Below are 26,875 nucleotides of genomic sequence, written 5' to 3'. Positions count from 1 at the left end.
TATAGTTCCACTAAGAGCAAACCAGATGGGATGGCGTAACGCTGCAGAATGTTGTGGTAGCCACGCTGGTTAAGTGTGCCTTGAATTCTAAATAAATCACTGACAGTGTCACCAGCAAAGCACCCCACACCATTACACCTCCATGCTTCACGGTGGGAACCACATGCGGAGATCATCCGTTCACCTACTCTGCGTCTCACAAAGACACAGCGGTTGGTTCTCTGAACAGTTGATTTTGAGATGTGTCTGTTACTTGAACTCTGTGAAACATTTATTTGAGGGGTCATGGTATGGGCAGGCATAAACTACAGACAACTAACACAATTGCATTTTATCGATTGCAATTTGAATGCACAGAGATACCGTGATGAGATCCTGAGGCCCATTGTCGTGCCATTCATCCACCACTATCACATCATGTTTCAGCATAATAATGCACTGCCTCATGTCCCAAGGATCTGTACACAATTCCTGGAATCTGAAAATGTCCCAGTTCTTCCATGGCCTGCATACTCACCAGACATGTCACCCCGGGAGCATGTTTGGGATGCTCTGGATCGATGTGTATGACAGCGTGTTCCAGTTCCAGCTAATATCCAGCAACTTCACACAGCCATTGAAGAGGAGTGGGACAACATTCCTCAGGCCATAATCAACAGCCTGATCAACTCTATGCGAAGGAGATCTGCCGCGCTGCATGAGGCAAATAGTGGTCTCACCAGATACTGACTGGTTTTCTGATCCACGTCCCTACTTTTTTAAAAGGTATCTGTATTCCCAGTCATGTGAAATTCATAGATTAGGGCCAAATTAATTTATTTAATTTGTTTGATTTCGCTATATGAACTGTAACTCAGTCAAATCTTTGAAATAATTTTTTTGTTGCGTTTATAGTTTTGTTCAGTGTAGATTGTAGGCCAGACCTACAAACTTGGACGCTACAGACGATTTTGTGAGAAGACTGATTTTCAGGACAATTCATGGTCTGACAAACACTGCTCCTAACTGTCACCTTTCACCGCAGATTGAGATGCATACAATGCAAAAATATATCTCTAGCTTAAACTGACTGATTATTTTTTGATTTTTAGTTCTTATGCTAATTCATTTTATGTGGGGGCACGGACATCGCCTCTAAGGGGTTAAGTTTTCTGTGTCCACACTGCCTGCACTGTTACACTTAAATTAGTGTTGAATTGTTAGGCGTCTACTTCAAATATTTACATTGAATGGAAATTGAAGTGAAAGCTTTGTTGCCTTTGGTGTTGTATGTTTCCATACTTTTAAAATCAATGTTCATGTGCGTGAAACACATGCCTCTATGAGCACCAACTGTCACATCACATAGTCATTCTATCCTTACATGGACATGTTGGGCTGAGCATGAAAGCCCATGTGATCAGACAGGCAGCTTTCTTCCAGGGGGGCTGATGATAACTGATCTTCACAGTACAAAGCTCCGCAGTCCTTTTCATGTCACCTTCATTGAGTGGATGGGCTGCTGCTGCTGAACTGGAGGATGAAGTGGCTGGCCCATTGAAGAGAGTAAAGAGGCTAGTAACAGACAATGCTCCACTGCCATCGCGGTGCCACTGAAACACACAACCAAAATAGGTATCATACAGAGAGAGACAGAGAGTGGTGCTAAGTGAGTTCTTTCATATATTACATGGAGCACTGAGAAAATGCAAACACACATGCACAAAAGATCTGCAGTAGTGCAACACAATTGGCAACCCCTTTGGATGCAAAATATTATTAGTTACGCACTATAATAAATACACAATGAGATTAATAATTGCAAACAACACAGGGAAAATTTGAAATAAATTAGGCCCCTGATTGAACTGGTCAAACATCCAAGCTACCTTTTTTAAACCTACTTATATAAGATGATGGGCACAATGTTTCTCAGGACACGTACACTGCTGGTGCCATGGACGAGCCTCTCTGGACCTCAGTGTCAGGTGGAGCCCTGCAGTAAGATGCTCGAGTCTATGTTTGTCTGCAGTTCCCCTCCTGTGACCTCTCACCTTTGGCTGCTCATTCTCTCCTGCTCTCTTCATGGTCAACCAGCCCTGTCTGACCTGGGTGAGTGAGAGGCAAACTAAACACAGGGTTTACAGTATGTATGCTCTCCCTTTTGTTGCTGTTAATGCTGTTTAATGTTAAAGAGTGGGGCCAAATGTGATCATGAACTTGGTGTTGCCTAATGATTGTATCCATAATTAATGCATAGACTGGTTACTGCACATTTATTGCATAATAATGGTGACTTTTTTCTCGTCATATCATTAATGACACTTACAGAACAATGTTTTCATTAGAGATAGGTCCACCTTTATGAATTGCAACACTAATACTACGAGATAATTATGTATCAATTAAATTCTATCATGATTTCTGCAATGATCGAGACCAGTTTTTCTAAATAGTCCCAATGCTAATTTCCATACCCCATGTATAATGTGACAAAAGCCTTTAAAAAAACCTGCTTCAGCTTTCTCTGTCTCCTAGCAACATGCAGCTTCACACCACACTGTAATCTGTGATTTCTCTCAGTCCTCAGGTAGACTGGATGTTTGGGAACATATTCAATCCTTTTTAGTAAATTCATATATTAATGTTATTGAATCCTGTTATGTTTTTTTTATTTTATTTTGTAGAGTAATAACTCAAAACAACACTCACTTTTGCTGGGTACTTCACTGTCAATGATTGCATCTAACATTAATGTTTTGAAGTAAAGTATCATTTGTATTATACATAACTAGCAATGTAGGTGCCTAACTGGTGCACTGATCATTTCTGTATCCTTTCCTATGACAAGATACTGACAATTAGACTGACTGGGTCTCATGTCTTACTTAACATAACTTATAGGATCAACCCTTAATAGGGAAGTCTCAGAATACAGTTTGTCAATTTGCTGCCTGTTCTCTCTCTCCGTTTTGTATCTCACACTTGTGTCTGTGTTCAGTGTTCTCCACCCATCCAGAGGATGGTGTTGGTGTACTGGGTGCTCCCCTCACACTGTACTGTGCAGTGTATGACTCCAGCAGCCAGGGGGAACTGTCTGTTAGATGGGAGAGGGCCAGTGGAGAGCCAGCAGCATTGACTCCTGGTCTTGGCAGAGGGATCCACCAATTGGCCAACGGATCTCTGTTCTTCCCCCAGCTGAGAGAGGGGGACCTGGGGAGATATGTCTGTAGTGCAGGCATTGGAGCCAAACACATCATGACTGTTGTCCAAGTGATGGAAGCTGGTTAGTTGGCCTTCTCAGCTCTTCTATATGCTTCTTCTGAAATAATACAATGCATTAGCTTTAATACACATATTGTCTGGCTTTTTTGTGAAATCTGTCTCGGAAATGAGAAAAACATAGATACATTGGATTCTTTGTGTGTGTAGACCTGGAGGTGGTGTTCTTCAGTCCTCAGTCTCAGACAGTCAGTGAGGGTCGGCCAGTGTTCCTCCAGTGTGTCTCAGGGGACAGCTCCCCCCCAGCACACATCACCTGGCTCAAAGACAACACACTCTTCACCAAAGGCGCTCAGATTCAGGTATCAAATGCATTAGGCTTTGCATGTATTGTATGGATTTGATCACGTTCATTTTTATGTCTTTGTGTATGTACATTTGATTGTGTGTGGCTGTGTACGTTTAAATACAAAGTGTGCTTCTCCAGGGTCAATATGGAGGGGGTAACCAGAGGAAGACCTCAGGCACTCTTCACCTCTCTAATGTCTCAATAGAGGACGACGGGGAATACGTCTGTGTCACACACAACACCTTACTGAACACCAGCCGGGAAAGCAAGGCAGCTACACTCACAGTACAAGGTGAGACAATGCACAGCCTCTCCCCTACTCGCTATCCCTTCTGTCTGCCCTGTCCTGTCCTCTTAGAACAGCATGGCTAGTGAGGGAGGTAAGAGTCCAAGTCCGAGAACTGGAAGGAGAGGTGGCCAAAGGAAGAATTGGCTTTGGGGGTGACCAGTGAGATATACCTGCTGGAGCGCGTGCTACGGGTGGGTGCTGCTATGGTGACCAGTGAGCTGAGATAAGGCGGGGCTTTACCTAACAGAGACTTGTAGATGACCTGGAGCCAGTGGGTTTGGCGACGAGTATGAGGCGAGGGCCAGCCAACGAGAGCATACAGGTCGCAGTGGTGGGTAGTATATGGGGCTTTAGTGACAAAACTAATGGCACTGTGATAGACTACATCCAATTTGTTGAGTAGAGTGTTGGAGGCTATTTTGTAAATGACATCGCCGAAGTCAAGGATCGGTAGGATAGTCAGTTTTACGAGGGTATGTTTGGCAGCATGAGTGAAGGATGCTTTGTTGCGAAATATGAAGCTGATTCTAGATTTAACTTTGGATTGGAGATGCTTAATGTGAGTCTGGAAGGAGAGTTTACAGTCTAACCAGACACCTAGGTATTTGTAGTTGTCCACATATTGTAAGTTAGAACCGGCCAGAGTAGTGATGCTGGACGGGCGGGCAGGTGTGGGCAGCGAGCAGTTCGAGGCCACGGAAGGAGAGTTGTATGGCATTGAAGATTGTCTGGAGGTTGGTTAACACAGTGTCCAAAGATGGGCCAGAAGTATGCAGAATGGTGTCGTATGCGTAGAGGTGGATCAGAGAATCACCAGCAGAAAGAGCGACATCATTGATGTATACAGAGAAAAGAGTCAGCCTGAGGATTGAACCCTGTGGCTCCCCCATAGAGACTGCCAGAGGTCCGGACAACAGGCCCTCCGATTTGACACACTGAACTCTGTCACAGAAGTAGTTGGTGAACCAGGTGAGGCAGTCATTTGAGAAACCAAGGCTATTGAGTCTGCTGATAAGAATGTGGTGATTGACAGAGTCGAAAGCCTTGGCTTAGTAAAGTACAGATACACCTAAAAATGACTTATGTAGAACTTTTAAGTATTTTTACTTAAGTAAACTAAGCAAAAAAAGAAACGTCCTCTCACTGTCAACTGCATTTATTTTCAGCAGACTTAACATGTGTAAATATTTGTATGAACATAACAAGATTCAACACCTGAGACATAAACTGAACAAGTTCCACAGACATGTAACTATTAGAAATGGAATAATGTATCCCTGAAAAAAGGGGGGTAAAAATCAAAAGTAACAGTCAGTATCTGGTGTGGCTACGAGCTGCATTAAGTACTGCAGTGCATCTCTCCTCATGGACTGCACCAGATTTGCCAGTTCTTGGTGTGAGATGTTACCCCACTCTTCCACCAAGACACCTGCAAGTTCCCGGACATTTCTGGAGGGAATGGCCCCAGCCCTCACCCTCCGATCCAACAGGTCCCAGACGTGCTCAATGGGATTGCGATCCGGGCTCTTCACTGGCCATGGCAGAACACTGACATTCCTGTCTTGCAGGAAATCACACACAGAACGAACAGTATGGCTGGTGGCATTGTCATGCTGGAGGAGATTGCTTGCAATGACAACAATCTCAGTCCGATGATGCTGTGACACACCGCCCCAGACCATGACGGACCCTCCACCTCCAAATCGATCCTGCTCCAGAGTACAGGCCTTGGTGTAACGTTTATTCCTTCGACGATAAACGCGAATCCGACCATCACCCCTGGTGAGACAAAACCGCGGCTCTCCAGTGAAGAGCACTTTTTGCCAGTCCTGTCTGGTCCAGCGATGGTGGGTTTGTGGTCATAGGCAACGTTGTTGCCGGTGATGTCTGGTGAGGACCTTCTTTACACCAGGCCTACGATCCCTCAGTCATCCTTGTTCAGCCTATTGCGGACACTGATGGAGGGATTGTGCATTCCTGGTGTAACTCGGGCAGTTGTTGTTGCCATCCTGTACCTGTCCCGCAGGTGTGATTTTGAGATGTACCGATCCTATGCAGGCGTTGTTACACGTGATCTGCCACTGTGAGGATGATCAGCTGTCCGTCTTGTCTCCCTGTATGTGCCTTAGGCATCTCACAGTACGGACATTGCAATTTATTGCGCTGGCCACACCTGCAATCCTCATGCCTCCTTGCAGCATGACTAAGGCATGTTCACGCAGGGACCCTGGTAATCTTTCTTTTGGTGTTTTTCAGTCAGTAGAAAGGCCTCTTTAGTGTCCTAAGTTTTCATAACTGTGACATTAATTGCCTACCATCTGTAAGCTGTTAGTGTCTTAACGACCGTTCCACAGGTGCATGTTCATTAATTGTCTATGTTTTATTGAACAAGCATGGGAAACAGTGTTCAAACCCTTTACAATGAAGATCTGTGAAGTTATTTGGATTTTTACAAATTATCTTTGAAAGACAGGGTCCTGAAAAAGGGACATTTCTTTTTTTGCTGCATTTACTTAACACTACTGTATCAATGTATACATCATTCCTGTAACTGATCCAAATCATATGCTGTATGCTAAATCAAGGTTGACTAAAGTAGGGCAACTAAACATGAGGAAACTGAACTTAGGAAAGAAAGCCACTATATAGTATTGAGGCACACCCCCATGTTTTTCTGTTGCTCTGCAGGAGTCCCTACAAGGCTGCAGATCACTCAGGGCCCTAACAACATCACAGTTGCCATAGAGACGGAGGCCTCCATGCGCTGTGTTGTCCGAGGCTTACCGCCTCCCACAGTGCAATGGTTCAAAGACAGCCATCTCCTTGTGAACAACTCTGGCTTGAGTCTGCAGAACAAGGGACAGCTGCTTGTTTTCAAGTGAGATCTTGAGGACATTAAGACATTATAAAAGTTGTTTACCTTTAAATCAAATGTAAAAAGCAAGCAGCGATAACAAAAGTGATATTAATGTGTGTGCTGTGCTGTGCCCTTTACCCCCAGGAACGTGTCTGAGGATGATGAGGGTTCCTACCACTGTGAGGCCAGGAACAAGAGGGAGACAGTCAGGTCTAAGGCTGCCTTTCTCCTTCCAGCAGGTGCTCTGGTTGTTGTCAATCAAACCCAAATATCATATCTATACTAGCTCCTTTACTGACATACAGTACCTCCCTACCTCTCCACAGTGATGGGGTGGACCTTTGTCCAGCAGCCTACCAACAAGTCTGTGAGGATGGGGGAGTCTGTTACTCTAGTTTGTAGACCCCCCTACAGCAGACCTCCAACAACAGTGTCCTGGTTCAAAAACAACCGCCTCCTCGCTCCCAAGACACACTTCACTGTCAGGCCTAGTGGAGACCTCATCTTCCACAGGTGTGTGTGTGTGTGTGTGTATACAGTGTGTCTAGCTTATGACTAGATTATTTTTCTGTATGATGGTAATCCTCAAGTGAAACCAGACAGTTTCAAGCTGTAATTAACTGCTTGTTTCTCCAGTGTCTATGACACAGACAGTGGAGTCTACTTCTGCAGAGCATCCAATGTCCACCTGTACAGATCTGTGACCTCCAGAGCTGCCAGACTGACCGTTCTGGGTAGATACTGTATGACATCACACAGGATGTAGGCTTATTATTGTCTAGCCATGTGTCTGTATAAGAGATATTCAGGATGATACCTGATACAGCACGTTAATATTCATACAAATACACTTGCAATCATAATCAAAGACAGTTAATTATCTGAGATATACAGTGCCTTGCGAAAGTATTCGGCCCCCTTGAACTTTGCGACCTTTTGCCACATTTCAGGCTTCAAACATAAAGATATAAAACTGTATTTTTTTGTGAAGAATCAACAACAAGTGGGACACAATCATGAAGTGGAACGACATTTATTGGATATTTCAAACTTTTTTAACAAATCAAAAACTGAAAAATTGGGCGTGCAAAATTATTCAGCCCCTTTACTTTCAGTGCAGCAAACTCTCTCCAGAAGTTCAGTGAGGATCTCTGAATGATCCAATGTTGACCTAAATGACTAATGATGATAAATACAATCCACCTGTGTGTAATCAAGTCTCCGTATAAATGCACCTGCACTGTGATAGTCTCAGAGGTCCGTTAAAAGCGCAGAGAGCATCATGAAGAACAGGGAACACACCAGGCAGGTCCGAGATACTGTTGTGAAGAAGTTTAAAGCCGGATTTGGATACAAAAAGATTTCCCAAGCTTTAAACATCCCAAGGAGCACTGTGCAAGCGATAATATTGAAATGGAAGGAGTATCAGACCACTGCAAATCTACCAAGACCTGGCCGTCCCTCTAAACTTTCAGCTCATACAAGGAGAAGACTGATCAGAGATGCAGCCAAGAGGCCCATGATCACTCTGGATGAACTGCAGAGATCTACAGCTGAGGTGGGAGACTGTCCATAGGACAACAATCAGTCGTATATTGCACAAATCTGGCCTTTATGGAAGAGTGGCAAGAAGAAAGCCATTTCTTAAAGATATCCATAAAAAGTGTTGTTTAAAGTTTGCCACAAGCCACCTGGGAGACACACCAAACATGTGGAAGAAGGTGCTCTGGTCAGATGAAACCAAAATTGAACTTTTTGGCAACAATGCAAAACGTTATGTTTGGCGTAAAAGCAACACAGCTGAACACACCATCCCCACTGTCAAACATGGTGGTGGCAGCATCATGGTTTGGGCCTGCTTTTCTTCAGCAGGGACAGGGAAGATGGTTAAAATTGATGGGAAGATGGATGGAGCCAAATACAGGACCATTCTGGAAGAAAACCTGATGGAGTGTGCAAAAGACCTGAGACTGGGACGGAGATTTGTCTTCCAACAAGACAATGATCCAAAACATAAAGCAAAATCTACAATGGAATGGTTCAAAAATAAACATATCCAGGTGTTAGAATGGCCAAGTCAAAGTCCAGACCTGAATCCAATCGAGAATCTGTGGAAAGAACTGAAAACTGCTGTTCACAAATGCTCTCCATCCAACCTCACTGAGCTTGAGCTGTTTTGCAAGGAGGAATGGGAAAAAATGTCAGTCTCTCGATGTGCAAAACTGATAGAGACATACCCCAAGCGACTTACAGCTGTAATCGCAGCAAAAAATGGCGCTACAAAGTATTAACTTAAGGGGGCTGAATAATTTTGCACGCCCAATTTTTCAGTTTTTGATTTGTTAAAAAAGTTTGAAATATCCAATAAATGTCGTTCCACTTCATGATTGTGTCCCACTTGTTGTTGATTCTTCACAAAAAAATACAGTTTTATATCTTTATGTTTGAAGCCTGAAATGTGGCAAAAGGTCGCAAAGTTCAAGGGGGCCGAATACTTTCGCAAGGCACTGTACTTTCTTAGGTACAGAAGTAACAAGCTAACCAGCCTATTCTTCCTCCTCCCCCTGACCACCAGCATCTCCCTCGGTGAGGCTGTGGCCACAAGTGGTGACAGTCCCTGTAGGGGCCCAGGTGGTGTTCCAGTGCCAGGTCTGGGGACAGCCCCTCCCCTCCATTGTCTGGTCCAAACAGGGACGCTCCATTCAGACTGGTGGCAAGATCGCTGTGGGGTACGTTCAGTGTAACAGAGGTGGTTCTGTGAGGCTTTAGCTCAGTGGGCGAACACAGTCTTGTGTTACTGATCACTAGAGGAAGTATTTGGCGTAATCAACCAATCTGTCAGGAACCGTTAGCTTGCAGACCACTAACCTTCTTGTGGTAATGAATGACAAGCTTCTCTGTTCTCAGCGTGAGAAACACTACCCTCTACATCCTGTCTGTCAGGAGCTATGATGAGGGCACGTACACTTGTGAAGCCTCCAACACTGTGGGGCATGACCGGAGAACAGCTACTTTACATGTCGCTGGTAACTTACCTTCCCCAGTACAGTACACACATTCTGTTTGATGTTATACTAAAGAAGTGTGTGTATAATGGATGTCTGGATGCCTTAATAGAGCTGAGTACTCTTGATCATGCTACAAATCTTGGCCTATATCCCATGTATGGACAACAAAGTTAACTTCATCACATTAGCCGGAAGTGAAGCTCAGGTGTGATTAAGGTGCTTAGTATCTGAATGTATTGAGACAATGTGGTGCTCCCCCCCCCCCCTCCCCCCTCCCCCCTCTCTGGCTTAGTAAGCCCCATCATAGTGTCTTTCCTGGGGGCAGTGAGCAGCTCAGAGGGGTCCTATGTGGTCCTGCCATGCAGGGCAGTGGGGGACCTCCCCATCAGGTACACCTGGACCAGGGGACACTCCATCACCCCAACCCTGGAGAGGCATGTAGATGGTGAGCCAGTCACATTTTAAATAAAACTTACACCTGCCAAGAAAGATACCCTACCACATTCCCTTATGATGGCATAAATCCATTCTACTAGTGTTTACAGATCTGAAGAGATGAGATCGGTGGTAAGGAGAATAATGAGAGCTTTGGTGAATGTGTGACTGTGCCTTCATGTGTGTGCAGATGAGGGGGCTCTGCATATCTCCAGTGTTCAGGTGTCTGATGCAGGGGACTATCACTGTACCGCTGAGAACATAGTGGGACGACAGCAGAGAAGAGCCACCCTCACCATCTCTGGTTTAACCATGTCTTTATGATATTACCTCAACATTAAAGTAGACCACTTTTGCAGCTTCAAAATGACTAACAAATATATATATTCATAATTGAGTGAGACATAAGGTAATACACTTGACATCAACTTCTTATACATGTGTAGTAACTTTGATTATTACAATAGCAGCATTGTTGTTACATAGGACTTTGGAAATTGCAATATAGTGCATCACTTTTCCTCTTGTGTACAGTAGTTACAAAAACTCTCAGCGCATTGCTATGCAATTACCAAAGTATTATGGAACAACATACTAATAAAATGTTGCTCCAAAAATAATGACAGATTTATTACACAGGCACAATACCAATTTAATATTAAGTGTTATTGAGAATGATAACAGTAACAAAATATGTCTATTAAGTGTTGAAAGGAAACTAAATATATAAAAAACGACCTTCTTGAATAAACTATGGCCAAGGTAGGTGGAAAATCATGTTAGTTTGTATTCAGCGTAACTATACCTTTATAAATGTTATAGTGTGTGTTTGAAACAAGAACACTTTCCTTCAGATGGACAAAGAGGTTCAAAGTTGTTTTTGCTAAGCATCCAACTTGCTGTTTGCAATTGGCTTTGAATTTCTCTTCAGTATTTTCAGGTATCATAAAATTAAGGGTGTTGCTACAGATAAATCGTTTTCGCCCCACCCGCCCCTCCTGAAACCGATTTCTCAAAGCTAATGCTTCTATCACACCTACATCATCATTTCCAATGGAATGTTGCGTTTGCCTTGCCAGCATTACATTGCATTGGCAAGTGCATACATTGGATTTGACAGAAATGGTAGCAGAATACAGGTATACATAACATTTTGCGCAATAAAGCAGTCGGTGTGATCAAGAGGTAAGATTTTTTTTTAAACGGGGGAAAAAAATATCAAGAGGAAAGATCTGGGTCACATTCTGCGCATGCGTTATTTTACGCACACATTTGTTTCTTTAGCCTTGATCACACCGATAGTATTCTTGCGCAAAATGGTACTCAGCATCGACTGGAGATGTGAGCAACAAAAGTTCAACATTCACCTTCTGGTACCATTTCTTTCAATCCGGCTATGCATACAGTTTGACGCATACGACGATAAATACAATGTATGCACCACACAGAACGCACTGCAACTGCCTCTGCTGGGCAATGCTGCAAGGCAAACGCAGCGTTCCATTGGAAATGAATGTACTTCTGGTGCACCAAAATGCAATTTCAATGTCGATGTGATATAGGCTGCTGCTCACCCTCCCCTCCCTTCACATTTCGGTCTTTACTTACCCCCTTCTACCTCTGGACAGCCGAACTTTCTAGGCAGCCAAGCATTTAACTTATCCGGAAAAGTACAAATGCATGTCAATAATATTTTTTGTGTAAACATGTAAATAGCTGCATGTAGCCTACTCCCCACCTGAAAAAAATAACATGACATCGCGCGTATGCTTTTCTGAGGCATGGAATGCAATAGTTCGAATAGTTTTGTGTACGACATGAAGTGTGTAGGCTACACCAGTGACCAGCCAAAGGCGATCAAGGAGGGGGGAGAAGACTGTAAAATGGATTGGGATAATACAGGAGATTGTTTGTGCTCTATTTACTTTATTTCGATCTTCAACATGCAGTTCCAGGTGCAGCCCTACCAGTAGTTGAAGGCAGCCAATCAAATAGTTTCTGAAAAGTAGTTACTTCCTGAGATCTGTATTAAAATATATATTTTAAGTAGTTGCTTTCTCAGATCTGTATTCAGATAGTTTAAAAAGTAGTTACTTCTGGGATCTCTATTCAAATAGTTTCTGAGATCTGTATTGAAATAGTTTAAAAAAATAGTTACTTTCTGGGATCTGTATTCAAATAGTTTTGAAAAAGTAGTCACTTTCTGAGATCTGTATTGAAATAGTTTTAAAAAATAGTTACTTTCTGGGATCTGTATTCAAATAGTTTTGAAAAAGTAGTCACTTTCTGAGATCTGAATTCAAATAGTTTTGAAAAGTCGTCACTTTCTGAGATCTGAATTCAAATAGTTTTGAAAAGTCGTTACTTTATGGGATCTGTATTCAAATATGCTCATCATTTTCTTCTCTATCTTAAGCTGAAGATGACCCAGCTGATAGAGAAAGGCAGCATAGACAGATTGTATCTGCAGTGAGTAATAATGAGGTTGGTGTGGAAGTCTATCGCTTGTCTGCTGAATTGTTTACCATAATCAGTAGTAGACAAGTCTAACATCCCGAGTCACATCTTTGTGTCTCTCTTCAGTTGTGTAATTATTTAAAACGGCTTTCAGTGGCTCAGTGTGTTATGCATTTTATCAATGCCAAATTTCATGAATCTGACAAACATCTTTTCACAAATTGCAGGTTCCAAAGACTGAAGCAGAGCAGAGAACTCCCCTGTCCAGTAATGACCGGAGTCTAGTTCAGCATTCTGAGATGACCCACTCACATGTCTCCCTACAGGGAGGAAGCACAGGTGTGTACAGACAAAAACATCAACTGTAGAATGCAGTGCAGGCACATCCTTGTACTAACTACCCTTTGCTGTATTTACTTGCCAAAACAATATTTTACTTTTTTAATGTAATGTTCATTCTTTAGATTGTGAATCACACTCTTTGACATCAACTTTATACAGTCAACTATTGAGCCTAGAAACACAAAGAAAGCAGTGGTTTTCTTGGTGTTCTACTAGCATGCATTGTTTTGTTTGATACCATTATTTTCTATTTGCAGTCCGAGCAACTCAAAGAGACTCAAGCAATGACATCCCCCAAGTGTCTACTCCTGACACTCTACGACTGCTCTCGTCTCTCAGGCAGACAGCTTTAGGACTAGCAGGTCGCTACAGAGGACAAACAGGACTGCTGGTTCCACCTGACCTTCACTCTCTGCTCCCATTGGACCTGGCCTCGGCCAATCCAACCCAGTCCCCAGTCACACAGATCCAGCATCCAGTGCTACAACCCCTACCTCCACCTCTATTTGAACCCTTAGACCTACTCACCCAGCCTTCAGTAACTCATAGAGTCATCTCACTCACTCAGATTCAAATAATACCTAACCAGCCAACATTAACACACAACCCACCCCCAGTGACACAACGGCAGGTTTTAGTCCCAGATAGCCAATCTCCATTAACACAGTCCGTATTCCAAAGCCTCCACAACCAGCCATCAGTCATGCATTTCCAGCGTCAAGTCACTGAGCAACCAATTAAACCCCTAAACCACATCGGCAGATTTACCCAGTCTCTGGTCTCACTCCCGCAGCTTCCAGACTCTTCCAGCCACCCGTCTGATTCCTTTACCCAGCGTCCTGATTCTCTTACCCAGCCCAAAGAACCTTTGACTCAGTCTCTACTCATTCACAGCCTGCATGCTCCCGACTCAATCGCTCAAACCCACCATCCTGTACCTCAAAGTAATCCTTCAGACCCACATATCCAGGATCCTAGCACCATCACCCTGTTTTCACGCTCACAAACCCAGACTCAACCATCCAAAACTCAGCCTAAACCATCACCAACCCAGCATGGACCTACACAAACCCAGCGTACAGATCTCCTCACCCAGCCTTCAGGCTCAAACACCCATCTTCCTGACCTGATCACCACACCCCTCACCCCTGACCCCCAGGGCCCTAGTGCCCCCTCTGCCTCCACCCCAGACCCCCTGCAGCAGAACACGAGCCAGCCTGCTAACCCAGCTCATCCAGCCAAACCAACCAGGCCCAATGACACAGAGCCCATAGAGTGGCTGAAGAGGAACACCTCTCAGTCCCCCATGAGGACCAATGAGGACCCCAGGTAGGGCACCATGCGGTACAGAGACAGGAGGAGGGAGACGGAGGGGACTTTTATTCCTCCCAGGCTTGCCTGCTTACATCACGGTTCCCCAACTAGCAGCTCGCCACAAGTGATTTTATTTGCCCCCCCCCCCCCCCATGTTTTCTGAGCAAAAACAACACATTTTCTATTTTATTTTTATTGTTGCGCATAAAAGATTGTAAAAACATCAGCAAATCAGTTCCAAGTGATTTTAATTTGGAACATTTTTCCCAAAGTATTCCCACGCATAATAGAGAGATATATGTGACCGTTTACAAATTTAAGCGAGGTTTGAAATGTTTTAGGCAAGTATTATATCTGTTTGGGCTTCTTGCGGTCAATTTGCAGTCTACATATTATTTGTGATTATATTCCAGCCCCGTGACCATCCGCTCAAGTAAAAATCGGGCCACAACTGAATCTAGTTGATGATCCCTGCCTTACATCATAGAGTAGATAGTTTCCACTGTCTCTGCTTACAGTGTACATACATTTATTTGAGAAAAGCAAAATATAATACTCAATGTTTTAAGTAATGGAATGCAACAATAAGGCTGAATCAATGCAAGAACTTTCAAGACCTGAATTTCTTAAAATAGATAATGATCTGCAAAAGATGTCCGGGTTTGGTTTGGTGAAGATTGTAGATACCGGTAAGCAGCTTTTATCTATCTGGGGCTGACAGGCTTAAGCTCCAGATGAAACTCCACCACAGCTGCTATCACTTTATCTTGCTTACATAGTTGTACAAGTTACGACATGCACTTGGGCGTATTATTCTGTTGACTGTAATGACCTAACGTTCTGCATGATGAGACCATGACTTGGTTATGTTCCTAATGATTTTGATTGGATAATGTTGCAAGAGAAATGTCCATCACAACTGAACCTCCTAATATCCAAAGTCTGTCTTTTACATACTGTATTTGGATCTTCAGACAATTATAATCACCATTAACAATGAGAATAATTGAACACTCTCTCTCGTCTCATTCCATCTCTTTCTTCCCCCAGAGTAAAGCCTCCTCCTCCGTGGCTTCCAGTGCTGGAGAAACATGACATCCCCATCGTGGTGGGAGTGGGTGTGTCTATGGCCTTCATCTTCATCACCATGGCCTTCTACTCCCTGGTCCAGAAGAACGAGCCTGTCCCCACTATTAGAAGTCAGTGGGCCTGTATAGCTCACTGTAACTTCCTCCTATTGTCCACCCTTTGGAATACTGTACTCACTGTTTAAAATACTCTTAAGACAAGACACTCTCATAACAAACCAGGGCACCCCCTAGGAATGTGGGAACCCCTATATAAAAAATATCAAAATTGTTTTGCTCATTCCCAAGATTCTGTATGTGATTTAAACCCTGCATGGAGTCAGAAGTGGAAATATTAATTTCTCTTATTGAATCCCATTAGCCTTGTCTTCCACAGTTCCCAGGAACCTGGGCGTCCCATGCAGACATGCTGAACGTCTGGACACTGGGAGGACCTATGAGAACAGGTGACTGGTTTCAGCGCTATTGTTTTTGTTGTGGAGGATATCTCTATGAAAATAGGACAGTACTTTCCCTAATGGCTAATATTAAGTATATGTATCCTCTGTTCTGAAAGGGCATTTGAGGATGATGATTTGGTGGCTGTGATTGAACAAAGCCCCAACACATCAGATACACGCGCCAGGCCTCCTGCCCCCAGCCCAGTCACTGTGATGATAGACCCAGCCTCTGATGAGACACAGCCCCCGCACACTCCAGAACACTCGTTTATAGCAGAGACCTATCTTGAGCCCAGCGAAGACACACAGGTCAGTTTGTGTGTGTGTGCGCGTGCATGAATATGTAAAATTGGGTCAAATATAACATTTCCCACACATTACCATACCAATATATTACAAATTCAGTTGCAGCAGCTGTCTGGATCCTCTCCACTTCAGGTCGACCACTTCCTGGATGAAGAGAAGGAATGCAGCCTGTCTCACCCCAGTATCCAGCTGCAGTGTGTGGAGGACTGGGGGGGCGGAGGAGTAGAATACGGACAATGCCAGGGCCAAGAAATCCTACCCCATCCCCCCTCTCTCTCTCCTTCCCCACCTCCTGTGCGTGAGGAAAGCCTGCGCTCCTCCCTGACCCTCCAGACAGCTGAGCCCTATGCCACACCGGTCCGCCACAGTGTCAGTATCTGCCACAGTAATGCCCCCCTCCTCCTCTCCCACTGCATCTCCCTGGGCCTTACCACCGTCGCTGTTGATGTCCACTTCTACCCAGCAGCCCCTGCTTCCACCACCACGACAGTGGCAGCCGTCACCCAGATCAATGCTACCACCGCTACTGCACCAGGGCCCCAGCTCAGCTCCCGATTGGCTCACAGTCAGGAGCATGACCAATCGGCTCCTACCGTGCGCCAGAGTAAGTAACTAGATAAAGAGGGAAAGGCAGATGGAGAGATTATTCCAACACAGATGTTGCCATTAGTCTCCACTGGAGAGTTTGGCTGGATTGTTGGTCGTCTTCACATTTCAACTGTCTTGTTCTGACGGTGGTGAGGAGAATGTGTGTGTATCAGAAAGAGGGATCCATCTGGATTCTGGAACCATCCACTGAAGACTATAGGACAACTGCCTTTACTCTGATGCCTTTACTCAACCTAAATGCTCTTCACATACTGTACCAGCCAGCTACAAATGTGTCAATAACATAAAGTAATGTCAATGTATTCTGTTTCTGTCCTTCGCAAAGAAAAATCATGAGAATAATTTATTCATATACATTATTTCTGCTCAGTTTTCTATTTTCTTACTACTGAAACCTTTGAATAGGGAAACAATGTATTATGGCTTCAATGTGTATTACAAATGTCAGTTACATAATGGTTCTTTAGGCCTAAAATAATACATTCATAGGAAGCAAAAACAATGTAATATAGGCAAAAAAGTATTAACTGCTTCCATAATCCTCTACATGCCATGGTTTCTGACTTTACTGAATATATAGTGTTGTGTACATGTCCATTATATTTATATACTTCATAAACTACTTTGAATGTGGCAAATACATTTTTATCAGTTGTATATTCTACAATGAAAAAAGCCAAGGAGAAAACAGCGGTGTACAAAATATTGCAATCTTTGTTGCTGTACACTTCCTATTCAGGTAACCCCCCCTCTCTCTCTGTTGGGCCATAAACAGACTGTTACTTCTGTGCTGAAACCAAAGGAAGATGTTATGACGACAGGGCTTAAGTCCCAACTGAGACCCAGCGGACCCAAAATTGAGATGATCAGTGATTTTGTGTTTTCATTATCTGGATCAGTTAACTTTATGTTCAGTGAAATGTCTCAATTTCATAATTTTCCTTTTCTACCACCATAAATTCATCCCTCAGACATTACTGTGTAACAATTTAGAATTCTTTTTTTTTATCATTGTATTTGTTTCAACAACATGTACCGTATCAATTGTTCCTAACAATGACAATGTCAACAGAAGTGATCGTAAACAAAGGTTTCTATTTTGTAATATTACATATTTATTTTGGTGTATAAAAATATCAATCTTTAGTGATCTTGTTACCTTTGTATGGCTGATAAAATAGTAACTAAAAATATTAAAGTTATTTGAAACAGATCTAACATTCACATACTGTAAAGTAAAACCAACAAAAACAGTACTGTATCAAATAGATTTTTTATTTACTCAAGAATGGCCAACAATAATAATGCTGTACTTCATTTGACAATATTCTGTTATACAGTTTCCAATGTGATTTTCATTTCTACCTTTTTGCAAAAATACTGTTAAATCAATGACCATAGCTAGATCATTATGGATGTACTGTAATGTAGACCTAAATTAATATCAAATAAACCTTATTACAAACTATTTCACTATTTTATGAGTTTTTAATTCAGGCTACTTTTCATGTTCACAAAGTACAACGTACATAGGGAACTTGGTGATGATTCATAAATGCAGTCCTTGCATTGTAAACATAATATACAGTACAGGCATCAAAGGTGGGCAAGGGCATTACAGTAATACCATACAACAACACTAACGTAACCATGGATTACAGTTCAGTGGACGGTTTCCTTGGCGGCGGTTCCTGCCCAGCTGGAGGCACACTGAAGGCTACGTACGGACACCACTTAGTGTTCAGACACACCAGTCTCTCCAGCGAGGCTGAGTTGACTATATCAAAGCCTGTCTGGCCTCCAAACGTGCTGGGCTTCCAGTACTCAGGGGAACAGATCGGGTTACCCAGAAGGCCTTTCAGGGAGAACGGAGCCCCCATCTCCACCATGCTCTCGCCAAAGATGGCGTTGGGGCGTGTCTTCTCCAGCATGAGGGCGGGGTAGAACTCCAGCGCATCGATGTCACCATAGAGCTCCTCCAGCTCCCTGGCCATCTCCTCCTCACCTAAGAACAATAGAATAGATCTATATTGTCCCAGAAGAGCAATTCAGTTGCAGCACAATTACATCAATAGGGCACATTTAAAGCAAATTACATTTTGGTTATTTAGCATATGCTCTTATCCAGAGTGACTTACAGTTAGTGCCTTTATCTTAAGATAGCTACAGTGCATTCAGAAAGTATTCAGACCCATTGACTTTTTCCACATTTTGTTATGTTACAGCCTTATTTTAAAATTGATGAACAATTGTGGACACAGTACTTCGTAAAGAGGTAGGTTTTTCAGGATTTTTTGAAAGTTGTGCAGGGACTTAGCTGTCCCGACGGTAGGGCGAAGCTGGTTCCACCATTTAGGTGTATACAATACAGTAGAGAAGTATAAAAGAGTTAATCAGAAACACATGAAGTTAAAGACAAGACTGGTTTGAGATGACAGGACGACAGACTGTAGTTGGCTTCTTAACCTATAAGAGTCTAATCCCTGTCTAATCTGGGGGGTGGGGGGTACTACTAAGCTATATGGAATTGTTTTAAGCAGGTCATAGCAATGATTATTTTGCTATTTGATTTAGATTTTTAAATACCCTTTGAAATATATATATATATATATATATATATATATATATATATATATATATATATATATATATATATATATATATATATATATATATATATATAAAAAAATGGATTTACTGCTATTAGCCCATACAAACGCATTAAATAACATTTTTGGGGACTACCTAAAGGAAGTTTGTTTTTGTATTATTATTTTTTATTTTTTTACATGCATTTCTACCCTTATTTTTGTCGCTAAACAGTCTCCATATATACTGTACTTCCATACATTTTTTGACTGGTACTGGGGGGCCTTCGGATTAGTTTTATGAGGCCTGTGGGCGTCCTAGAGTAAAACAACATGTACGTGTCAGTGAGTGTGTAGCCCAAATTTATAGAAAATTGAATACATAAGTATGCACACCCTTAAGTCAATAGTCTAAGAGCTTTGCACACGATTTTCAAGCCAATTTAAGGCAAAACTAACTCGGCCATTCAGGGACATATTCACTTTCGTCTTGGTAAGCAACGGCAGTGTATATTTGACCTTGTGTTTTAGGTCATTGTCCTGCTGAAAGATGAATGTGTCTCCCAAAACAGACCGAACCAGGTTTTTCCTCTGTGCTTATAGCTGTATTCAGTTTCTTTTTATAAAAAAAAAACTAAGTTATTGCCAATGATAAGCATACCCATAACATGATGCCACCACCATGCTTGAAATGATGAAGAGTGGTACTCAGTGATGTGTTGTATTTGCCCCAAACATAACACTTTGTATTCGGGACAAAGTTTTACTTCTTATTGCAAACAGGATGCATGTTTTCTAAGATTTTTATTCTGTACAGGCTTCCTTCTTTTCACTCTGTCATTTAAGTTAGTATTGTGGAGTAACTACTATGTTGTTGATCCATCCTATCAAAGTCATTAAACTCTGTAAATGTTTTAAAGTCCCCGTTGGCCTCATGTTGAAATCGCTGAGTGGTTTCTTTCCTCTCCGGGAACTGAAGTAGGAACGACGCCTGCATTTTTGTTGTGTCTGGGTGTATTGATACACCATCCAAAGTGTAATTAATAACTTTTCACCATAATCAATGGGATATTCAATGTCTGCTTTTTAACATTTTTACCCATCTATCAATAGGTGCCTTTCTTTGCGAGGCATGGGAAAACTTCCCTGGTCTCTGTGTTTGAAAATCACTGCTCGATTTAGGGACCTTAACCTATAATTGTATGTGTCGGGTACAGAGATGAGGTAGTCATAAAATAATCATGTTAAACTACACTATACAGTGCATTCAGAAAGTATTTAGACCCCTTGACTTTGTCCACATTTAGTTACGTTACAGCGTTATTCTAAAATGGATTGAAAAAATATCCTCATCAATCTGCACACAATACCCCATAATGACAAAAAGAAACAGGTTTCTTAGAAAAGTTAAATGTAAAAAATAAAATAAAATAAAAAACAGAAATACCTTAGATAAGCATTTTGCTATGAGACTCGAAATTGAGCTCAGGTGCATCCTGTTTCAATTGATCATCTTTGAGATGTTTCTACAACGTGGAGTCCACCTGTGGTAAATACAATTGATTGGACAAGATGTGGAAAGGCACACCACTGTCTATAAGGTCCCACAGTTGACATTGCATTTCAGAGCAAAAACCAAGGCATGAGGTCGAGGGAATTGTCCGTAGAGCTCCGAGACAGGATTGTGTCGAGGCACAGATCTGAGGAAGGGTACCAGAAATGTTATGCCGTATTGAAGGTCCCCAAGAACACAGTGGCCTCCATCACTCTTAAATGGAAGACGTTTGGAACCACCAAGACTCTTCCTAGAGCTGGCCGAAGGGAGAAACTTTACGAAGGACAACCATTTCTGCAGCACTCCACTAATCAGGCCGTTATGGTATAGTGGCCAGACGGAAGCCACATGACAACCCTCTTGGAGTTTGTCAATAGGTAACTAAAGGACTCTCAGACCATGAGAAACAAGATTTTCTAGTCTGATGGAACCAAAATGGAACTCTTTGGCCTGAATGCAAAGCGTCACGTTTGGAGAAAACCTAGCACCATCGCTACGGTGAAGCATGGTGGTGGCAGCATCATGCTGTGGGGATGTTTTTCAGTGGCAGGGACTGGGAGACTAGTCAGGATCGAGGGAAAGATGAATGGTGCAAAGTACAGAGAGATCCTTGATGAAAACCTGCTTCAGAGTGCTCAGGACCTCAGACTGGGGTGAAGGTTCACTTTCCAACAGGACAACGACCCTAAGCATACAGCCAAGACAACACAGGAGTGGCTTCGTGACAAGTTTCTGAATGTCCTTGAGTGGCCCAGCCAGAGCCTGGACCTGAACCCGTCCGAACATCTCCGGAGAGACCTGAAAATAGCTGTGCAGCGACTCTCCCCATCCAACCTTACAGAGCGTGAGATGATCTGCAGAGAAGAACGGGAGAAACTCCCCAAATCAGAGCCGGTCAGCACTATACATTCACTGTGGAAGTTGTGTAGGGCCCCACAAATTACACAAGGGCCCTACCTCCCCCTCATGTCAAAGTGGGTGTCAATGTTTACAACTTCCATGAGAGGATGAAGCTGAACTATCCTTCTGGTCACGAAAAGAGAAAAAATAAAACACCATGAGTGAATTGCGGGAACAGCAATCAGGTAAACTTGTGTTCTCTCCTCTCTAAGTTTGATATCAGCAAATAACAGTACCGTTAAGTACTGAGCACAATATGTGCCAAATTGTTCCTTTACTCATAGAATGTATTATTTGCCCATCACCGGTGTGGAAGTTCATATCCAAAACCCAAGCTTGGAGTATTTATTTTTTTTAAAAAAATTTAAAAAAAAAAAATTGATGCATTAAGCACATCTTTATCATAACTCCTCTCAAAAATATCTTCATGTTAGCTTTCAGTGCATCTCTCTAGTCTGTGTCTTGCTAACCTAGCTGGGCAGAGCATATCTTGGTCTATCTGTGTCTTGCTTGCCAGTCACTTCCATGGCTGTGTTGTGACTTTGTGCCTGACAAAGGGAGAGTGAAATACATCAATTTGGGGCAAAGGTGTTTATAAACTGCAGTTCAGAAAAGATAACCGTGTCGCGTGTGAACATGAGTTTATATGCATGTGCACAAAATGAAACCCGCGCTTTCCAGCAGCAACCTCTGTGGGAACCAGTTCAGACAATATATGGGTGTGATGGCACTCCTCATAGGTGCAAATCATTTAAAAACAAGACAATGATTATCTAGTCTCTCAGTCAAGGTTTAGTTACAGCTCTGGACTAATGCAAGCTGGAAAGCAATGGATTGACATTGACTATTGATTTATATATTGAATTTAAAATGTTGATTAGCTGGGCATACTGGGAAATATGGATGCACATCTCTCAGTAAATAATAACCATCAAGTATTCAGCCAAGTCAGAGTATAAATAGTATTTTATATTTGAAAATGTATAAAAGGAAATCTGGGGGAGCCAGTTTGAATGGGCCCGATGCAGCTGATAAAATTAATAATAGTATTGTTATCTATAATTTACAGGTACTATGCTTAAGTTTGTCAGTAGAGGATATGCTGGATCATCAGCCAGTACAATCACAGACTCAGTTGATCCACATCCAGCCTCAGCCAGTACTAACGCAGACCCAGTACAGCCGGTTTCAGCAAATACTAACACAGACCCAGTACTGGCAGCTTCAGCAAGTACTAATACAGACCCAGTACAGCTGGCTTCAGCAAGTACTAACACAGACCCAGTACAGCAGTCTTCAGCAAGTACTAACACAGACCCAGTACAGCCGTCTTCAGCAAGTACTAACACAAACCCAGTACAGCCGTCTTCAGCAAGTACTAACACAGACCCAATACAGCCGTCTTCAGCAAGTACTAACACAGACCCAATACAGCCGTCTTCAGCAAGTACTAACACAGACCCAATAAAGCAGTCTTCAGCAAGTACTAACACAGACCCAGGTGAAATACAGGCAGCCTCAGCAAGTACTAACACAGACCCAGGTGAAATACAGGCAGCCTCAGCCAGTACTAACACAGACCCAGGTGAAATACAGGCAGCCTCAGCCAGTACTAGCACAATCAGAGGTGTACAGCCAGCATCAGATACAAGCAGCTCAGACCCTAATAGAACAGTTGCTGCTCCACTAAATGACCCAGCAGATTGGCCCCCAGTCTTAACAGACTTTATGAGGACTGAGTTGGTGCACGGAGGTCCATTCAAACCAGGAATGGATTGTTATGACCCTAAAGACAAGTCGAGAAGAGGTTTCCATTCAGGCATATTACAGATACAGCTGTCAAATGGGGGAAAGATTACCAGGAGCTGGCTTTCACAACCAAAAACAACACTATTGTTTTTGCTGTAAGCTCTTTTCTACAAAAGACTACAAAATAATAAAGGAAGGTGTGAATGACTGGTCAAATATCAACGCCATTCTGAAACACCATGAGGGTAGTCCTGAACACACAGATAATATGAATAAGTGGAGAGAACTTGATCTGCGCCTAAGTTGGGGACAGACTCTTGACCAAATTCAAATTACAATTTGAGGCTGAAAGAGATGGCAGGATCTCCTTACACATTTAATAAGTATCACCCAGTCTCTGGCTGAAAGAAACATTCAGGGGTCCATCAGACAAGCTCTTCCAACCAGATAATGGAAACTTCCTAAAAAGAGGTTGAATTACTTGCAAAATTTGACCCCGTTATGGAAAATCATCTCAGCAAAATTAAATATGGAGGGACACATACTCATTACCTCGGGAAGCGCACACAGAATGAGCTGATACAGATGAGTGACAAGTTTCTGGAAGAAATAGTAACTCAAGTAAGACTCAAAGTACTTCTCCATTATCTTGGACTGTACACGTGACAGTCACCAGGAGCAAATGTCCATTATTCTGAGAAGTGTGGCTTTAAAGGGAAAGCCAGAGAACAAGGAGCACTTCCTCGGCTTTGTTAATGTTTCAACAGGCTTGAATCTGTCCACTGTCATCTCAGATAAGCTGAACGAGCTTAAGATTCCATTTGAAGATTGCAGAGGACAAGCTTATGATAATGGAACCAACATGAAGGTCAAGCACCAAGGAGTACAAGCCAGACTGCTCAAAAAATATCCCCAGAGCCACGTTCGTCCCATGTGGAGCACATACTCTAAACCTTGTCATTGCAGATGCTGCCAAATCTTCAAAAGATCCAGTTGGGTTTTTGTGCAAAAGCTCTTCACCTTTTCAGCTGGCACATAAAGATGGAGTGTTTTGAAGAAACACGTGAACATAACCGTGAAGTCATGGAGTGACAAGATGGGAAAGTAGGCTCCAAAGTGTTCTGCAATCAGGTATCAGGCTTCTGAGGTTCGGGAGGCATTACTGGAAGCCAGACAGACGATCAACAATCCTGTGTCCAAAGTGGAGGCACAAGCACTTGCAGAGGAAGTTGGGTCCTACCGCTTCTTGATTTGCTGTGTTGTATGGTGTGAGATACTGACAATGACAAACAAGGTGAACAAGCACCTCCAATCCGCCTCAATGTAGTTGGATATCACAGTGAATTTAGTCTCAAATGCAAAAGGCCTCGCTCACTACTTACAGGTTAACTGGATTCCCTGAGGCCCAGACAACAGCCAAAAGCATTTGTGAAGAAGTGAGTGCTGCATCAGATGACCTGGCCTCCACAATCCCCCAACCAAATTGAGATGGTTTGGGAGTCGTGCCGCAGAGTGAAGGAAAAGCAGCAAACAAGTGCTCAGCATGTGGGAACTCCTTTAAGATTGTTGGAAAAACATTCCAGGTGAAGCTGGTTGAGAGAATGCCAAGAGTGTGCAAAGCTGTCATCAAGGCAAAGAGTAGCTATTTGAAGAATCAAATATATTTTGATTTGTTGAACACTTTTTTGGTTACTACATAATTCCATATGTGTTATTTCATAGTTTTGATGTCACTATGTAGAAAATAGTAAAAATAAAGAAAAAACCCTGAATGAGTAGGTGTTCTAAAACCTTTGACGGATAGTGTATGTAAATTTATTTCATTTTCTGTTGTTGTTGGTTTTATAAATTTGCAAACATTACTAAAAACCCATGTTTGATTTGTCATTATGTGGTAGTGTGTAGATTGATGAAGGAAAAAAATAACAATTTAATATATTTTAGAATAAGGCTGTAACTTAACACAATGTGGAAAAAGTCAATGGGTAGGTCAGAGTACTTTCCGAATATACAAAAGTATGTGGACACCCCTTCAAATAAGTGGATTCGGCCATTTCAGACATACCCCATTGCTGACAGGTGTATAAAATTGAGCACACAGCCAAGCAATCTCCATAGACAAGCATTGGCAGTTGAATGGCCTTACTGAAAAGCTCAGAGACGTTCAACGTGGCACTGTCATAGGATGCCACCTTTCAGTTCATAAAATGTTTGCCCTGCTAGAGCTGCCCGGCCAACTATAAGTGCTGTTATTGTGAAGTGGAAACATTAGGAACAACAATGGCTCAGCCACCAAGAGGTAGGCCACACAAGCTCACAGAGCGGGACCGCAGAGTGCTGAAGCGTGTAGCACGCAAAAATAGTCTCATCAGTTGCAAAACTTACTACCGAGTTCCAAACTGCCTCTGGAAGTAACGTCAGCACAAGAACTGTTCGTTGTGAGCTTCATGAAATGTGTTTACATGGCCGAGTAGTCGCACACAAGCATAAGATCACCATGCGCAATGCCAAGCGTCATCAGGAGTGGTAGTTTGCCACCATTGGACTCTGGAGCAGTGGAAATGCATTCTCTGGAGTGATGAATCACACGTCACTATCTGGCAGTCCAACGGACAAATCTGGATGTGGAGGATGCCAGGACATAGATGATTCTGTGCTTCCAACTTTGTGGCAACAGTTTGGGGAAGGACCTTTCCTGTTTCAGTATGACAATGCCCCCTTGCACAAAGCGAGGTCCATACAGAAATGGTTTGTTGAGATCGGTGTGGAAGAACTTGACTAGCCTGCACAGAGCCCTGACCTCAACCCCATCGAACACCTTTGGGATGAATAGGAGCGCTTTTGGTCATGTAGTGTATTATTGCTCATTGTTTACAGACAGATTATTTCACTTAATTCACTGTATCACAATTCCAGTGGGTCAGAAGTTTACATACACTAATTTGACTGTGCCTTTAAACAGCTTGAAAAAATCCAGAAAATGATGTAAATTAGCCTATCAGAAGTTTCTAAAGCCAAGACATAATTTGAGTCAATTGGAGGTGTACCTGTGGATGTATTTCAAGGCCTACCTTCAAACTCAGTGCCTCTTTGCTCGACATGGGAAAATCAAAATAAATCATTTTTTGTAGACCTCTACAAGTCTGGTTTGTCCTTGGGAGCAATTTCCAAACACATGAAGGTACCACGTTCATCTGTACAAACAATAGTACGCAAGTATAAAACACCATGGGACCGCACAGCCGTCATTCTGCTCAGGAAGGAGATGCGTTCTGTCTCCTAGAGATTAACGTACTTTGGTGTGAAAAGTACAAGTCAATCCAAGAACAGCAAAAAAAGGACCCTGTGAAGATGCTGGAGGAAACAATTACAAAAGTATCTATATCTA

At 42.7% G+C, this 26,875-nt stretch overlaps 2 protein-coding genes across 4 annotated transcripts in view; one reads left to right on the top strand and one right to left on the bottom strand.

Moving 5' to 3' along the window:
- Window positions 1–455: 455 nt before the first annotated feature.
- On the top strand, window positions 456–18,161 carry LOC110513712 (uncharacterized). Of its 2 annotated transcripts, XM_090237207.1 has the most exons (19): window positions 456–2,091; window positions 2,981–3,265; window positions 3,412–3,563; window positions 3,689–3,842; window positions 6,528–6,717; window positions 6,841–6,935; window positions 7,023–7,209; window positions 7,333–7,430; window positions 9,272–9,425; window positions 9,604–9,722; window positions 9,997–10,149; window positions 10,330–10,443; window positions 12,556–12,623; window positions 12,824–12,935; window positions 13,196–14,267; window positions 15,303–15,451; window positions 15,702–15,786; window positions 15,897–16,089; window positions 16,186–18,161. In XM_090237207.1, exons 1-19 carry the CDS (start codon window positions 1,893–1,895, stop codon window positions 16,696–16,698), a joined length of 4,092 nt encoding a protein of 1,363 aa, XP_090093333.1. In that variant the 5' UTR covers window positions 456–1,892; the 3' UTR covers window positions 16,699–18,161. The 2 variants fall into 2 exon arrangements, with proteins under 2 accessions (XP_090093333.1, XP_090093332.1); XM_090237206.1 differs by lacking the exons at window positions 456–2,091; window positions 2,981–3,265; window positions 3,412–3,563; ... (4 more) ...; window positions 7,333–7,430; window positions 9,272–9,425 and having other exon boundaries at window positions 9,451–9,722; window positions 16,219–18,161.
- Window positions 17,953–26,875, bottom strand: part of ptgs1 (prostaglandin-endoperoxide synthase 1) — a 58,606-nt gene continuing 49,683 nt past the window's right edge. For both annotated transcript variants that reach the window (XM_021605593.3, XM_090237208.1), the window contains exon 11: window positions 17,953–18,700. In XM_021605593.3, the coding sequence (XP_021461268.1) occupies window positions 18,351–18,700 (350 nt within the window). In that variant the 3' untranslated portion in view covers window positions 17,953–18,350. The remainder of the gene's footprint in view (window positions 18,701–26,875) is intronic.

The sequence above is a fragment of the Oncorhynchus mykiss genome, chromosome 6 (genome assembly GCF_057628025.1).
Source record: "Oncorhynchus mykiss isolate SJ-2025 chromosome 6, ASM5762802v1, whole genome shotgun sequence".
Taxonomy (NCBI): Eukaryota; Metazoa; Chordata; class Actinopteri; order Salmoniformes; family Salmonidae; genus Oncorhynchus; species Oncorhynchus mykiss.
Note: the sequence above shows the minus strand (reverse complement) of the source record. Positions and strands in the feature narration are given on the sequence as shown.

Coding starts and splice junctions, on each gene's coding strand:
- LOC110513712 (XM_090237207.1), top strand. CDS start 1,893: ATGATGGGCACAATGTTTCTCAGGACACGTACACTGCTGGTGCCATGG. Junction 7,210..7,332: donor GGAGACCTCATCTTCCACAG/GTGTGTGTGTGT, acceptor TTGTTTCTCCAG/TGTCTATGACACAGACAGTG. Junction 7,431..9,271: donor TGCCAGACTGACCGTTCTGG/GTAGATACTGTA, acceptor CCTGACCACCAG/CATCTCCCTCGGTGAGGCTG.